Source organism: Bos indicus, chromosome 26 (assembly GCF_029378745.1).
Source record: "Bos indicus isolate NIAB-ARS_2022 breed Sahiwal x Tharparkar chromosome 26, NIAB-ARS_B.indTharparkar_mat_pri_1.0, whole genome shotgun sequence".
In the NCBI taxonomy this organism is placed as follows: Eukaryota; Metazoa; Chordata; class Mammalia; order Artiodactyla; family Bovidae; genus Bos; species Bos indicus.
This window is the reverse complement of record NC_091785.1, coordinates 7335304-7351051: the sequence shown is the minus strand read 5'-3', so window position 1 is coordinate 7351051 and position 15748 is coordinate 7335304. Positions and strand designations below refer to the sequence as shown.

The 15748-nt window shown below is 38.2% G+C and overlaps 1 protein-coding gene across 4 annotated transcripts in view; it reads left to right on the top strand.

Moving 5' to 3' along the window:
- The window catches only part of PRKG1 (protein kinase cGMP-dependent 1), a 1416234-nt gene that overhangs the window by 1008333 nt on the left and 392153 nt on the right, over window positions 1-15748 (top strand). For all 4 annotated transcript variants that reach the window (XM_070781204.1, XM_070781203.1, XM_070781205.1 and 1 more), the window contains one exon: window positions 15145-15208. In XM_070781204.1, coding sequence (XP_070637305.1) covers window positions 15145-15208 — 64 coding nt within the window. The remainder of the gene's footprint in view (window positions 1-15144; window positions 15209-15748) is intronic.

Here is a 15748-nt window from a genome sequence, read left to right as displayed (position 1 = left end):
TGATTTTCCTGTCTGCTCTCTGGTAGAAGAGGCTAAGGGACTTGTGCAAGCTTCCTGATGGGAGGAACTGGCAGTGGGTAAAACTGGGTCTTTCTCTGGTGGGCAAGACAATGTCCAGTAAAAGTTTAGTCAAATTGTGTGCTGATAAGCGGTCCTGTTCTCATTCGCTGTTAGTTGTTTTGCCTGAGTTGATCCATCCCTGGAGTCCAGAGGCTCTATAGTAGGGCTAATGGCGACCTCCAAAAGAACTCACACCCAGGACCACATTTATGTGTATATATATATATATATATATATATATATATATATATATATATATATATATATATATTTATTTATTAACACTCTGCTCCAAGAGCTAGGTTTTGTTGTTTTCATTCCCTGACTAAGGAATATGAACTTTCTGGTGTTAAATAACTTGCCCATAGTTACATAGCCAGGAAGTGGAGGCACTGGGTTTCAAAATTATCTTTTTATTTTATGATTCTAAAATCCATGCTCGTAGTTACTATACTATAGGGCTTTCACAGAGTTTATACATTATTGTGAGAAGGCAAATATATTAACACCCACTCCAGTGTTCTTGCCTGCAGAATCCCAGGGACGGGGGAGCCTGGTGGGCTGCCGTCTATGGGGTCGCACAGAGTCGGACACGACTGAAGTGACTTAGCAGCAGCAGCAGCAAAGTAAAAGTGTAGGTGCTATTTAGGCAAGATACCTACTTAGATAGAGAAAGGAAGTTGCCAGGAACCATTTCTCAAGGGTTTGTCCTTCAACTGAATCTTAAAGAAGTTTACATAAATATGTGGGAATTCAAAGACTGATAAAACCACAGTGAGATTTCACTTCATCCTGTTAGAATGGCTGTTATTAAAAAAAAAAAAAAAAGTGTTCATGAGGATATGGAGAAATTGAAACTTTTGAAACTTTTGCACACTGTTTGAAGGGATGCAAAATGGTACAGTTGCTACTGTGCAAAACAATATAGAGTTTCCTCAAAAAATCAAAATAGAGCCTCCGTATGATCCAGCAATCCCATTTCTGGATACGTATTGGGAAGAATTGAAATCAGGATCTTTTAAGAGATACTGGCATTCCTGTGTTTACTGTGGCACTATTTGCAATAGCAAAGATGTAGAAACAACCTAAATATCTGTCAATCAATGAGTGTATAGATAAACTGTGGTATCTATATATATACTCGTGTGTGTGTGTGTGTGTGTGTGTGTGATGGAATACTCTTCAACCTAGAAAAAGAAGGAAAATCTGAAATATGCAACATGGATGGCCCTTGAGGACATTATGTTCAGTGAAATAAGTCAACAGAAAGAAAAATGCTACATGATTCTACCTATATAAGATATCTAAAATACTGAAATTCATAGAATCAAAGAGTAGAATGGTGGCTGCCAGAGGCTAGAAGGAGAGAGACGAAGAGTTATTTTTTAATGGGTGCAGCATTTCAGTTTGGGAGGACAAATGTGTTCTGTAGGTGGATAGTGGTGATGGTTGTACAACAATGTGAATGTTCTTAGTGCCATTGCACTGTGCACTTAAAATGATATATTTGTTGTGTATATTTTATTGTAATTTATAATAATTCATTGATTTCTTGGATCTCAGTACATAACTTATTTAACCTGATTTTTTTTTTTAATTTGGAAACTGACCTAGGACATTTTGAGCAAGGATCTGGCCTAAGAAGTTGACAGTTGCTTTAGAAAATGAATCTGCAGAATTGGAAACTTTATAATCAAATCTAAAAGTTTGTAGTTGACTATAACGTAGTTTTAGAGGATGGTTTTCAAAATAATACTTTTAGGATTTTTGTTATTTTAACATGAAACTTGACCACTGATATTTGTCTAGGGCTTTAATTTGAAAAGCAATTTCACATACATTCTCTTGTATTATTTAATGGTGTTTGTTTAAGATTGCTGCTGCTGAGTCACTTCAGTCGTGTCCGACTCTGTGCGACCCCATAGACGGCAGCCCACCAGGCTCCACCGTCCCTGGGATTCTCCAGGCAAAAACACTGGAGTGGGTTGCCATTTCCTTCTCCAATGCATGAAAGTGAAAAGTGAAAGTGAAGTCGCCCAGTCGTGTCTGACTCTTAGCGACCCCAAGATTACTTAGCCTCAAATTGTTATATCTGTGTTAGAGATGAAAATGTGAGAAGATTCACTGAGCTAAAGTGATTTGCCTATCTTTTGCACACACTCCTAGAGTTATGGTGATGTTAAAGATACCTAATTGATGAGAATATAACTCTTATCTTAATGAGAGTAGCAGAGATAATGGTTTCATAGATTTTTCTCTTTTTAATCATTGAAAAAAATTTAAATTTTATGCCACCATTAATTATTTAAGTGGAGACATTGCGAGTGAATAAATAGATGTGGAGAATGTACCTGAAGAGTTACATAATAAAATGCATTTGGCTTAGGCTTATGTAGGGAAAGGCAGTGTCTGGCTGCAGCACTCAGTAAGAGCAAAAAGAGAATGGATAACTAGGCAAAAGGAACTGGTACCATTCTAGGAGCTGCCTACCTCTGAATTACTTACTTTTGAAGGACTCCTCTCTAATGTCTTTTGGGTACGCCCATGCTGTTGCTGAGGAGCCAAGAGGATGTGCTCTGACCCTTCCTAATCACGTGCCAAGATCAGGATCTTGGAATTTTCTTCCCAAATGACCCGAGCTCATTTCTAGCTGTTTAGAAACCTCTTCCCAGATCTTTTCTTCCTTCCCTGCCATTTTACCCAACTCTGTGTCCAAGTGTTTACATGAAGGTGGCTGCATTGTGTGTGGGGAAAGGTTGGTTGTAGTGGATGGTGCTCGCACGGGGAATCAGGGTCCTGAAATGAGGGGATCTGGAAGATAGTTTATTCAGGTATAAATTATTGAAATATTTCCCCCTATATTACACCTTTTTAGGCAGTGCAATAGGGTCTTTGCATGTTTTTTTTTAATCTACGTTTTTGCTCAGTCCTAGAAACTTCTAAAAGATAATGCCTATCTATTTTTAAAGCCTAAATTCATATAAAGAGACTATAAAGAATTGTCTGGGGTCAAAAGATAAGGGGGAGGATCTTATACACACACACACACACACACACACACACACACACACACACATATATGTATATACACATATATACACATATATATTTGTACACATGCACACATATACATTTTTTCCCCAAAAGTGGGTTCCTCTGCATGGGCATGCCTAAGAAGGTGAAGGGGAAGCACCAGAGTTCCTAGCTTGACCAAAGGATTCCTCCCTCCTCTGTGGGCAAAAAAAAACATAGAGATGTGACTTCAAGGGCTCTTTATGACCATAGTAGCAGAGAAATAAGAGACTTTATCCCCTACCTTCTGGGCATGACATGCCCCCTGGGTTCAGGTATGACCCTGAAGAAGAGCTAAACAATGAATGTGATTAAATAGCTCATTAAAAAACAAGGGTTGATACTCCAAATATAATTTGCTTTAAGAAGATGAAGACATGGATCTTGTCAGCACTCCTGAATCTACATTAAGATTCATTTCTGATGCATTAGAAAGTTTGTTTGAATCATTAAATGTGTTAAATAATGCTAACATTTAGGACAGAAAAAAATGCATCTCTGTTGTTGCTGCTGTTGTTCAGTCACTCAGTTGCATGCAGCTCTTTGCGACTCCATGGACTGCAGCACTCCATGCTTCCTGTCCTTCACCATCTCCCAGAGCTTGCTCAAACGTGTCCGTTGAGTAGGTGATGCCATCCAACCATTTCATCCTCTGTGGTTCCTGTCTCCTCCTGCCTTCAATCTTTCCCAGCATCAGGGTCTTGGTGGGTGCAAATGTACTATGTGCCAGGTACATTTTTAATGTCTTATATCTACCATCTAGCTTATTTTTACCACTGACCTATGCAGTAGGTGGTATTATTCCCTTTTATTTTAATCTAAGGAGGCTGAAACCTAGTGAAGTTTAATTATTAAAAGCATAGCTGATAATTAGTAGCAGAGCCTAATTCAGCTGTTCTCTTTTATTCTAAAGTACATATGCTTAGTCACTATAGAGTCTTCCTAGGTAAGGAGTTTATATTTATCACACAGAGAGTAAAATTATGCCTCATGTCTCTATAATGGTTTGTTTTACCTAAAGTATTCTTACATGCAAGAAAAAAAATTCTAATTTTTATTATCTGGTGCAAGATGATAGGCAACTATTAAAGGGTTGGAGCCATTGTGTGATAAGGACTAAATACTGCTGATATAAAATAAATCTGAAGTATATTTGGGTGGGAAATGAGGAAGGGGGTAGAGAAAGACGAGTTTTAAGGCTTGAATAATAGAATGAACCAAGATCAATGCCAAATGATTCAACTAAGAGAAAAAAGTATGTTGAGGGCAGAAAACCTTTTGCTGAGCTTACTAAGGGTAAAGATTAGATACCTGTAAGATTAAGAAGGATGCTTACTTTAATTCTTTCAATTAAGAGACACTGATGTATAGAACAGTCTTTTGGACTCTGTGGGAGAGGGAGAGGGTGGGATGATTTGGGAGAATGGCATTGAAATACGTATAATATCATATATGAAACGAGTCGCCAGTCCAGGTTTGATGCTCGATACTGGATGCTTGGGGCTGGTGCACTGGGACGACCCAGAGGGATGGTATGGGGAGGGAGGAGGGAGGAGGGTTCAGGATGGGGAACATGTGTATACCTGTGGCGGATTCATTTCGATATTTGGCAAAACCAATACAATATTGTAAAGTTTAAAAATAAAATAAAATTAAAAAAAATAAAGTAGATTCATCAATAGAAATTGGTTTCTTTGGTAAGCCAGATACATCTGCATGTATTCAGTTAGTATGAACTGTAGGAAGCCTGAAATAAACAATATGTGTCAATTGTCTTGTCAGTAAACTAAATACAAGGCTGATTTCTCATGTCATAATGAAGAGGCTATTGTTTTCCAAATGCTACCCAAAAATAATTAATATAACTCTGTATGTCTTGTTCTAGGTTAGGACATTCTTGAAGTGTTTATTGAAGAGATATCTTCCTTGGGAGAGGGAGAGGGTGGGATGATTTGGGAGAATGGCATTGAAACATGTATAATATCATATATGAAATGAATCGCCAGTCCAAGTTCGATGCATGATACAGGATGCTTGGGGCTGGTGCACTGGGATGACCCAGAGGGATGATACGGGGAGGGAGGTGGGAGGGGGGTTCAGGATGGGGAACACGTGTATACCCATGGCAGATACATGTTGATATATGGCAAAACCAATACATTATTGTAAAGTAATTAGCCTCCAATTAAAATAAATAAATTTATAATAAAAAAATAAAAATAAATAAAATATAGGGCTATATCTGATGCTCTCTGGTTATATTTAAAAACTGAGATCTTCTGATAAAATCAAACACTTTGCTACTGAGTAGGTTAAAAAAAAATTGCTTATTCAATGTGAAAAACATTTAACCTGCATTTATATGCTCCTTCCCATTGTACAGTCATCCTTGTCTCCTCTATCTCTTATCCCACATTTAGCCTTCTAAGAAATCATGTTGTTTCTACTCCCCAAATATAGCAGAGCTCAACCCCTTCTTACCACCTCTGTTAAGTCTACTCTTTCCAAATCTCATGTGGGTATTATTTATTGACGTTGACTATATTGAGTTAAAAATAAGCATATTTTTAAAAAATGTATTTACTAAGTAATTAAGAAAAGTTCAGAAATATAAATTTGGTATATAGTAACTGTGAAACAAAGTCAGTTTCCTATAATACTAAGTATACCCTCATAGGGTATACTAAGTATACCCTCATAGGATGCAGTTAAAAAAATTAATTAAAAAATGTGTGTAGATTTGTGACAGTCCTACCAAATAACTGATTTTTTCTTATGGATTGTAATGAGCACTTGTCTTTGAAGTTTTTCTTTCAAAATATTAGAAGCTTTTTGCTTGTTGATTTGTCTCCTCATTCAGCATACCACTTTTTCTTTTTTGCTATAATGTTTTCCTTCATTAAGAGAGGTATCAGTTTCTGAATTCCAGAATATGTATTTGTAACTGAGCTTTGTATCACTTTGTAGAAACCTCTGTACTACTTTTTGTCTTGGGAATCTTATCACACCCCCCTTCATAGCTGTTCCAAAGTTCTGTGGGAAATGTGGTTTTAACTCTGTGCCTTTGAGATCCTCAGCCTCTTTCTCCTCCAATGTAGTGTGTTGCAAACAAAATACTCAAACAAAAATTCTTGGGGCAAAAAAATAATAACACATATTACCTTGGTCTTCCCTGGTGGTTCAGACAGTAAAGAATTTACCTGAAGTGCAGGAGGCCTGGATTCAAACCCTGGTTTGGGAAGATGGGGATAAGCTCTTGGGCCTCCTTTGTGGCTCAACTGGTAAAGAATCCGCTTGCAATGCAGGAGACCTAGATTTGAAACCTGGGTTGTGAAGATCCCCTGGAGAAGGAAAGGGGTACCCACTCCAGTATTCTGACCTGTAGAATTCCATGGACTGTATAGTCCGTGGGGTCACAAAGAGTCAGACATGACTGAGTGACTAAAACTTTAATTTTTTTCACATATTAATATAACCTATTTTAATGAAAACATTTTCCAAAACAAACAAAAAAGAGTGAAAAGAAACGATTTTTATATTTTTGCAAGTCTGTCAGTATCTGCCTTAGAAGACAGCGCATTCTCATATCTGCTTCAGTATTATTCAATCTGTTGAATTTCTGGGTTTTTTTGTTCAAGTATTTAAAAAAACCAGCCTCACAAAGATGTGGAGCATAAAAAGGGAAGAGTATATTAATGGCCTTTTCAGATAACAGTGGACATTCTTATTTGACACTACACCAAAGCCCAGCAAAGGGTACTTTCTTACAACTTAGTTGTAATGTGAAATCTGAAACCATATCAATGAACTTTTCATACTTTATTAAATTGTAATCTGTTTACCCATCTTGTACTTGGAATAGCTCTTTCCCTGCATGACCTTGTAACATCATACATTAGTCATCTGGAAAATACTGGTTCAGAAATTATAAAATTTATGATACCAAAAGAATCACATTTGTTAATATCAACATTCACCAATGATCCCATCAAAAAAGTATTCAATTATTAGAAAACCGTTAAGCCCACAGTGGCAGATAAAAGTTTTCTGAAGTTTGAGCTTTCATTTGAAACTTAGAATTTTATTATTGGCAGCAAACGCTAGCAGTTGTTTCCCTTGAAGTCACAGTCTCACTTTGTTTTTTTTTGGAAAATTATCTGCCAAATACTCAAGTCTGAATAAGCACAGTTTATGGTTTTTGCCTAGTAAAAACTTATGTTGTATAAGAAAGTGGCTAATTCAGCTTGCAACTACAGCAATTATACAAGGGATTTTTCTTGAGAAAACCATTTTACTTCAGTAAGCAGCAGAGACACTTTCTGTATGTTTGCCATTTTGTCATATAGAATATTAAAATGAAGTGTACTCAAGGGTTAAAATTCAATACAATTAATAACTATGTTTCACCAAAACAGTTTAAAGTAAACCTAGGTTTTTACTTTATCAATTTTTTCTGTGTGTATAAGACTATACTGACTACTATACTTGATATTCCATATATAGTGAGTAAAGGATATAATGTGAGTATAAGAATATAATGATGACTAGTACACGAGGGTTCCATGGTGTAGTGATTAGCACTCTAGACTCTGAATCCAGTGATCCAAGTTCAAGTCTCGGTGGAACCTCCAGACACATAACGTGACTCTAGTTCAATCTCTGGGTTGGGGAGATCCCCTGGAGGAGGGCATGGGAACCCACTTCTGCATTGTTGCCTGGAGAATCCCATGGATAGAGGAGCCTGGTGGGCTACAGTCCATAGGTTGCAAAGAGTTGGACATGATTGAAGTGACTTAGCACACACATACTTGGTGTCACTGCCGTAATTTGTGTTGCGGGGGCTTTGCTTTTGCACCACCAGTGCAACATAATAATGCTGAAAGCTCAACTCTCTGTTTACCAGTGCCAGATTGAACCTTGGAGACAGAGTTTTAGATGAAGTAGAAAGGGATAGCTTTATTACTTTGCTGGAAAAAGGGGGACAAAGTGGGTTTCTGCCTGGAACAACTATGTGTCACAACGCCCAGAGGATTTGATGAGGGGATTTATAACAATGGTCCAAGGGTGGGATCTCTGACAAAATTTAGGTGTGTGGGGAGCCTGGAGGAGAGCATGGCAACCCACATTGTTGCCTGGAGAATCCCATGGACAGAGAAGCCTAGTGGGTTACAGTTCATGGGGTCGCACAAGCGACTTAACACACACAGGGCTTGCGTGCCTTTAATCCTTTAATCTCCTAATCTTGATGGTCTTCTCTGGTCCCTTTAATTTTGCCTCTGGTGTTTTCCTGGCTGCTTCTCCCTTGATTATTGTTGTTGTCCTGTACAACTCTTTGTACCCAATGGACTGCAGCATGCCAGGCTTCTCTGTCCTTCACTGTCTCTCAGAGATTGCTCAAACTCGTGACCATTGAGTTGGTGATGCCATCCAACTGTCTCATCCTCTGTTGCCCCCTTCTTCTCTTGCCTTCAGTCTTCCCCAGCATCAGGGTCTTTTCCAGTGAGTCAACTCTTCGAGTCACGTAACCAAAGTATTAGAGCTTTACCTTCAGTATTAGAGCTTCAATCCTTCTAATGAATATCCAGGGTTGATTTCCCTTAAGATCAACTGGTTGGATCTCCTTGCTGACCAAGGGACTCTCAAGAATCTTTTTTGCTGCTGCTGCTGCTGAGTCGCTTCAGTCATGTCCGACTCTGTGCGACCCCATAGACGGCAGCCCACCAGGCTCCCCCGTCCCTGAGATTCTCCAGGCAAGAACACTAGAGTGGGTTGCCATTTCCTTCTCCAATGCATGAAAGTGAAAAGTGAAGGTGAAGTCTCTCAGTCGTGTCCGACTCTTCGTGACCCCATGGACTGCAGCCCACCAGGCTCCTCCATCCATGGGATTTTCCAGGCAAAAGTACTACAGTGGGGTGCCATTGCCTTCTCCAGAATCTTCTTTAGGACCATAGTTTGAAAGCATCAACTCATCAGTGATCAGCCTTCTTTATGGTCCAAATCTCACATCCATACATGATTACTGGAAAAATCATAGATGGACCTTTGTCAGCAAAGTAATGTCTCTGCTTTTTAATATGCTGTCTAGGTTGGTCATAGCTTTTCTTCCAAGGAGCAAGTGTCTTTTAATTTCATGGCTACAGTCACCATCTGCAGTGATTTTGGAGCCCAAGAAAATAAAGTCTCTCACTGCTTCCATTTCCCCCCCATCTATTTGCCATGAAGTGATGGCGCTGGATGCCATGATCTTAGTTTTTTGAATGTTGAGTTTTAGGCCAGCTTTTTTAACTCTCCTCTTTAACTTTAATCAAGAGGCTCTTTAGTTCATCTTTGGTTTCTTCCATTAGGGTGCTATCATCTATGTATCTGAAGTCGTTGATATTTCTCCTAGCAATCTGGATTGCACTTTGTGATTCTTCCAGTCTAGCATCTTGTATGATGTACTCTGCATAGAAGTTAAATAAGCAGGGTGACAATATATAGCCTTGACTTACTGCTTTCCCAATTTTGAACCAGTCCATTGTGCCATGTCTGGTTCTAACTGTTGTTTCTTGACCTGCATGTAGGCTTCGCAGGAGGCAACTAAGGTCATCTGGTATCCTTATCTCTTTGAGAATTTTCTACGGTTTATTGTGATCCACACAGTCAAAGGCTTTGGTGTAGTCAATGAAGCAGAACTAATTGTTCTTCTCAAATTCCCTTGCTTTTCTGTGCTCCAACGAATGTTGGCAATTTGATCTCTTATTCCTCTGCCCTTTCTAAACCCAGTTTGTACCTCTGGAAGTTTTCAGTTCATGTACTGCTGAAGCCTAGCTTGAAGGATTTTCAGCATAACCTTGCTAGCATGTGAAATGAGCACAGTTGTGCAGTAGTTAGAACACTCTTTGACATTGCCCTTCTTTGGGATTGGGATGAAAACTAACCTTTTCCAGTCCTGTGGCCACTGCTGAGTTTTTCAAATGTGCTGTCTTCTTGAGTGCAGCACTTTCACAGCATCATCTTTTAGGATCTGAAATAGCTCAGCTGGAATCCCATCACCTCCACTAGCTTTGTTCATAGCAATGCTTCCAAAGGTCCACTTGACTTCTCATTCCAGGATATCTGGCTCTAGATGAGTGACTACACCATCATGGTTATCCAGGTCATTAAGATAGTTTTTGTATAGTTCTGTGTATTCTTGCCCCCTCTTCTTAATCTCTTCTGCCTCTATTAGATACTTGCTATTTTTCTCCTTTATTGTCCCTATCTCTACATGAAATATTCCCTTGATATCTCCAATTTTCTTGAAGAGCAACTGTTAGAAACTTCCCTTTGGAACTCAAGAAAGGTCATGAGTTTTGTCTACAGGGAACAGGGACAAAAAAAGACCTCCATGCCATGGAGCTCCATAGGGCCCCACTCAGTTCCAATAGTTCTTCCATTTGAAAAGTTACTCCAGCTATGTAGTTCAGCACCACTTGTGTTTATTACCAAGTGTTCATATGCAGTCTTCTTTAATGATTGGTTGATTCTGATGTCAAATGAATAGCAGCTAAAGAGCTAGTCCCGCCATGCCTGATTAATCCATTTATAAGGCAAAAGTGCAATTCTGTGGACAAGATTTTCACCCATCTTTGTGTTTGCAGCAAAATCTTTAATTCAGCAAAGTACAGTGTCTTTGAAAAGAGGCAGTACAATAATTTCTTTTACTGGCTTCTCCAGCAGTCATTCAGCAAAGTCAGTTCTCCAAGACTTTATTTTTTGGCCTCCTAAAAGATGCTTACTCCTTGGAAGAAAAGTTATGACCAAACTAGATAGCATATTGAAAAGCAGAGACATTACTTTGCCAATAAAGGTCCGTCTAGTCAAGGCTATGGTTTTTCCAATAGCCATGTATGGATGTGAGAGTTGGACTGTGAAGAAAGCTGAGTGCCGAAGAATTGATGCTTTTGAACTGTGGTGTTGGAGAAGACTCTTGAGAGTCCCTTGGACTGCAAGGAGATCCAACCAGTCCATTCTGAAGGAGATCAGCCCTGGGATTTCTTTGGAAGGAAGGATGCTAAAGCTGAAACTCCAGTACTTTGGCCACCTCATGCGAAGAGTTGACTCATTGGAAAAGACTCTGATGCTGGGAGGGATTGGAGGCAGGAGGAGAAGGGGACGCCAGAGGATGAGATGGCTGGATGGCATCACTGACTTGATGGACGTGAGTCTGAGTGAACCCCGGGAGTTGGTGATGGACAGGGAGGCCTGGTGTGCTGCGATTCATGGTGTTGCAAAGAGTTGGACACGACTGAGTGACTGAACTGAACTGATGATGTGACTTCTCCAGTCAATGCAGTTTGGTAGCTCATTCCGTCAGGTGATTCACTTGCTTCTTCATTTGCACTTTGAAAAGGTGTACCAAACAATTTTAAGCTTAAAAACTTCATCATGTTTACATGAAAAATTTGTTTCCTTTTCTTTAAATTTTGGATAGTTGGGCACAAAATGATATCAGAAGTAACATAATAGTATTTTTAAATTGTTCTTATTTTTACATCTGTATGCTCAAATATTTGGGATGGAATTTCATGAAACCTACAATTTGCTTTCAGATTATCATCAAAAATATCTGTAAACCTATTTATCAATATGCATATAAGGTTAGATGGATTGAAGGCAGATAAAGATGGCACAGTGTTAACAGTTGCTAATCTAGGTGGTGGGGATACAGGTGATTCTTGAGCTCTTCTTTCAGCCTTTCCATTTATTTGACATTTTTCATAGTAAAAAGTTAGTTAATAAATGAAGTCACTGAATCAAAGGTTATTCATATTATTGCTTCACTTCTAAGTCATTAAAAGAATATGGCATGGTTTTAAAACTTACACGAGGTATTTTAAAATAATTTTATTGTAAAGTGTGCTCTTCTGCTGTTCTTAGTGACTCAGTCGTGTCTGACTCTTTGCAATCCATGGACTGTAGTCCGCCAGGCTCCTCTGTCCATGGAGATTCTCCAGGCAATAATACTGGAGTGGGTTGCCATGTCCTTCTCCTCCAGGGGATCTTCTCAACTCAGGGATCGAACCCAGGTCTCCTGCATTGCAGGTGTATTTTTTATCATCTGAGACACCAGGGAAGCCCACTGTGGGGTGGGTAGCTCAACAAGTCATCAGCATGATAGTCATTCATATAAAAATGTTCTTCCTTTTTCTTTCTTATCTGTACTGTGTTATGACCTCTACAAGAGTCTCAAGATCCTAGTTATTTTAGCTATAACAGGGATGACTATAATAATGGTTCTTTGATAAGTCTGCTTATTTCCTGTTAATTGATTTCCATTTTGTTAGATCTGAAAGTGCTTAAATTGTTACCAAGAATTCTTTAGTGTTTCTTCTTTAAAATCATCCTTAATTTTTATTGGTAATAAATGGCACTGAATGTTTTGAAGCATTTAAAATTGTAAAAGATCATGTATATGTATGTGTGTGTGTGTGTGAAGATCATGTGTGTGTGTGTACATATGTGCATGCTCAGTTACTTTAGTTGTGTCTGACACTTTGTGACTCTGTGGACTGTAGCCCACCAGGCTCCTCTGTCTATGGAATTCTTCAGGCAAGAATGCTGGAGTGGGTTGCCATGCCCTCCTCCAGAGGATCTTCCCCCATCGAGGGATCAAACCCACATCTCCTGTTTTTCCTGCATTGTAGTGGGATTCTTTACCACTGAACCACCAGGGAAGTCCATGTGTGTATATACGTACATACACACACACACACAAACAATGGAATATTATTGTATAATATAAAATAATACATTAGAAGGAAATCCAGCTATTTTGTTTTCTACTACATGGGTGGACCTTGAGGACATTATGCTAGACAGACGGAGAAAATCACTTCATGGCATCACCTACATGTGGAATCTAAATGAAGAACTCATAAGAACATAGAACAGTAGTTGTCAGGGACTGAGAAGTAGGGGGAATAGATTACAGAGTTTCAGCTTCTAACCATAGTTGATAGCACTATACTGTATAACTGAAATTTACAAAGAGAGTAGAACTTTTAAGTTTGAAAAGTACATAAGAATAAATATACGAGGTGACAAATGTGTTAATTGACTAGGTTAACTGGATGAGAGGAATTGTTTCACTATGTTCACTTTAAATATCTTACATTTTTGTCAATTATACCTAAATAAAGCTGAATTTTTAAAAACGAAGTAAAATTGTAAAAAAATAATTTATTAAAATGCCCTCCTAAAACTTAACGTTTTTGTTTTCTTTAGTGGGTACATAGTCATGCAAATATTTTTTTTTTCTCATGACTAAGAATGCTCATGAAATTGAAAATATAGAGTGGCTTGACATAGACTTGGCACAGAAGTATTAGGGCTCTCTAAAGATGGCAGCAAATTACAATAAAATGAGGAAAACTCAGTTGTAGTTTGTGTTTTTCATAAATACCCACTGGGATAGAAATATTCTAATTATTCTTACATCTCAGAAGAAACTGAAATATATAGCTCATTAAAAGAACACGGAAGGACTAGCTTTTTCAACCTGCATAACTCATGGAAACAGCTTCCTCTGTCTTCCTCTCTTTCTCTGATGTATTTCATCCAGCTGCTGAAATAGACTGCCTTCTGGAAATTAAAACCCACGTGGCTCAGACCATAGCAGTAAATCTGGTAGAACAGATGGTCCTGGATGAATTGTTTTACCTCTGCATAAAACCTTAGGATTTTATCAATAGGCTTTACACTAAGTAATGGGAATCAGAGTGACAAATTAACAGTAAAACTTTCATGCTTATATCCAAACACTATGTTCTGGCTTCTTACATTGTATTATTCTGATCAAGCCAAAACCATTGTCCTCTAGCAACAAACCAAAGATAAATCTCATCCAACTCATCTAACTCATTTAAATATGTTTGTTCTGTAGCAGTTTACCTAAAGATTGAGTTTATCTGAAGATCAGTCTTTAATAAAATACCTTACATACAAATGTATATTCACTCATTTATAGTCTTTTCTCTACTCAAGGTTGAAATAGGGTTACATGAGAATTTAGTTCCACGTCCCAGTTAGATTTTCTAGTGGAGTGGATTTTCAAGAATTTTATGTTAATGAGGTTTTTTTTTTTTTCTTTTAAAGCTGCTATCATTATCCATAGAAAATAAGTTTCATTGATTTGTATATTCAACATAATTCAATATTTCCTTGCTGGTCTATGAGTCTCCCTAATAAGAAGCTGAGAAGACATTTTTCAGGAACTGCTATGAATCTGGACATTTTTTCTCCATCCTGTCTGATCTGATCCCTATAACTGTCCTAGGAAGCATTTGTATATCCATTTCATAACTTTATTCGACACATGTTCTTGAGTTGTTATTAACAAATCACTAAAAATATAGGAACTGAGCAAAATAGATACAGGTCTTATTTTTGTAGCATTTGATTTTGGCAGTGAGGATGGCCAGTAGCAAATAACTGACTAATAATCTAATTACAATTGCAGAAAGGGATAAAAGAGATCATAATAGGCAGACCTTATCTAGCTGGGGAGAGATTGATGAAAGTGGGAAACTTCCAGTGTTACTGAATGCATGCTTGTAGTGCTGAACGTGTTGTCAGTAGAGCTGTGTCTTAAAAGATGGGTAGCAGTTGGCCTGTTGAAAGGGGAGACAGAGAGTATGTATATGTAGGCGGAGTTCCTGGAGAGGGTGATGGAACTGGAAGGAATCTGGTGACTGCAGGCTGATAAGGGAGAGAGTGGTTTTCTCCCTGTTGTGACTGAGGCATTCAAGGTCACACAAGGAAATGTAAGTGAAATTTGAATTCAGTTCTGTCCAACCTCCAATTCTTTCTTGTACATCATGTCTTTCCCCTGTTAGTCATCAGATTATGCCTAAGTTATTGCTATGATCTTCATCTGCAGATTCTTAGTTAAGAAATCTTTTTGCATGTTCATTCAGATATATTGCTGTTTTATTTATAAAAGTGAGCTGCAGTACATGCCTTCAGCATCATCTCTGTATTGTTTTTCAGCGTTCCAACATTCCAGAGCCTTCCTGAAGAGATCCTCAGTAAGCTTGCTGACGTCCTTGAAGAGGTAATTGTTTTTAGTCCTTGAACTTTTTGAGATGGGACTCAACCCATCACAGCTGTGCAATGACAAGTCACAAACTGCAGAGACCTTTTACATTTTTTTGAGCACTGGGATGAGATATATATTTGGCTTCAAATAAAAGCAGCTTTAGCATATCTGACATTTATACACAATTAGAAATGTGAAAATGAACTTAACTATAGCAGAAGGAAATTTTTTTACTGTGGCAAACATATTGTTACTTTGATTTCCAAGAAAGGGAGATGGCATATATATCTCTTATTTCAATTGGTGATAAGCACCATTGTAGTCACTGCTACTCTGAAGATATAAATTAGCAAATTTCTAACATGAAATAGCAGGTTGGGTATGTATTTTTTAGCATATGAGTATTTTATGCGTGTAACTGTATGTGTGAATGTGGAAGTATCACTCTTACTTCTTTTTCTCTGCACCTATAAAGCACAGGAAATACTGAAGCAGGAGAAAGGCAGGAGGTTTACACAAGTAGTGTCTTGAGTGAACACAAGAGTATAGGGTCCC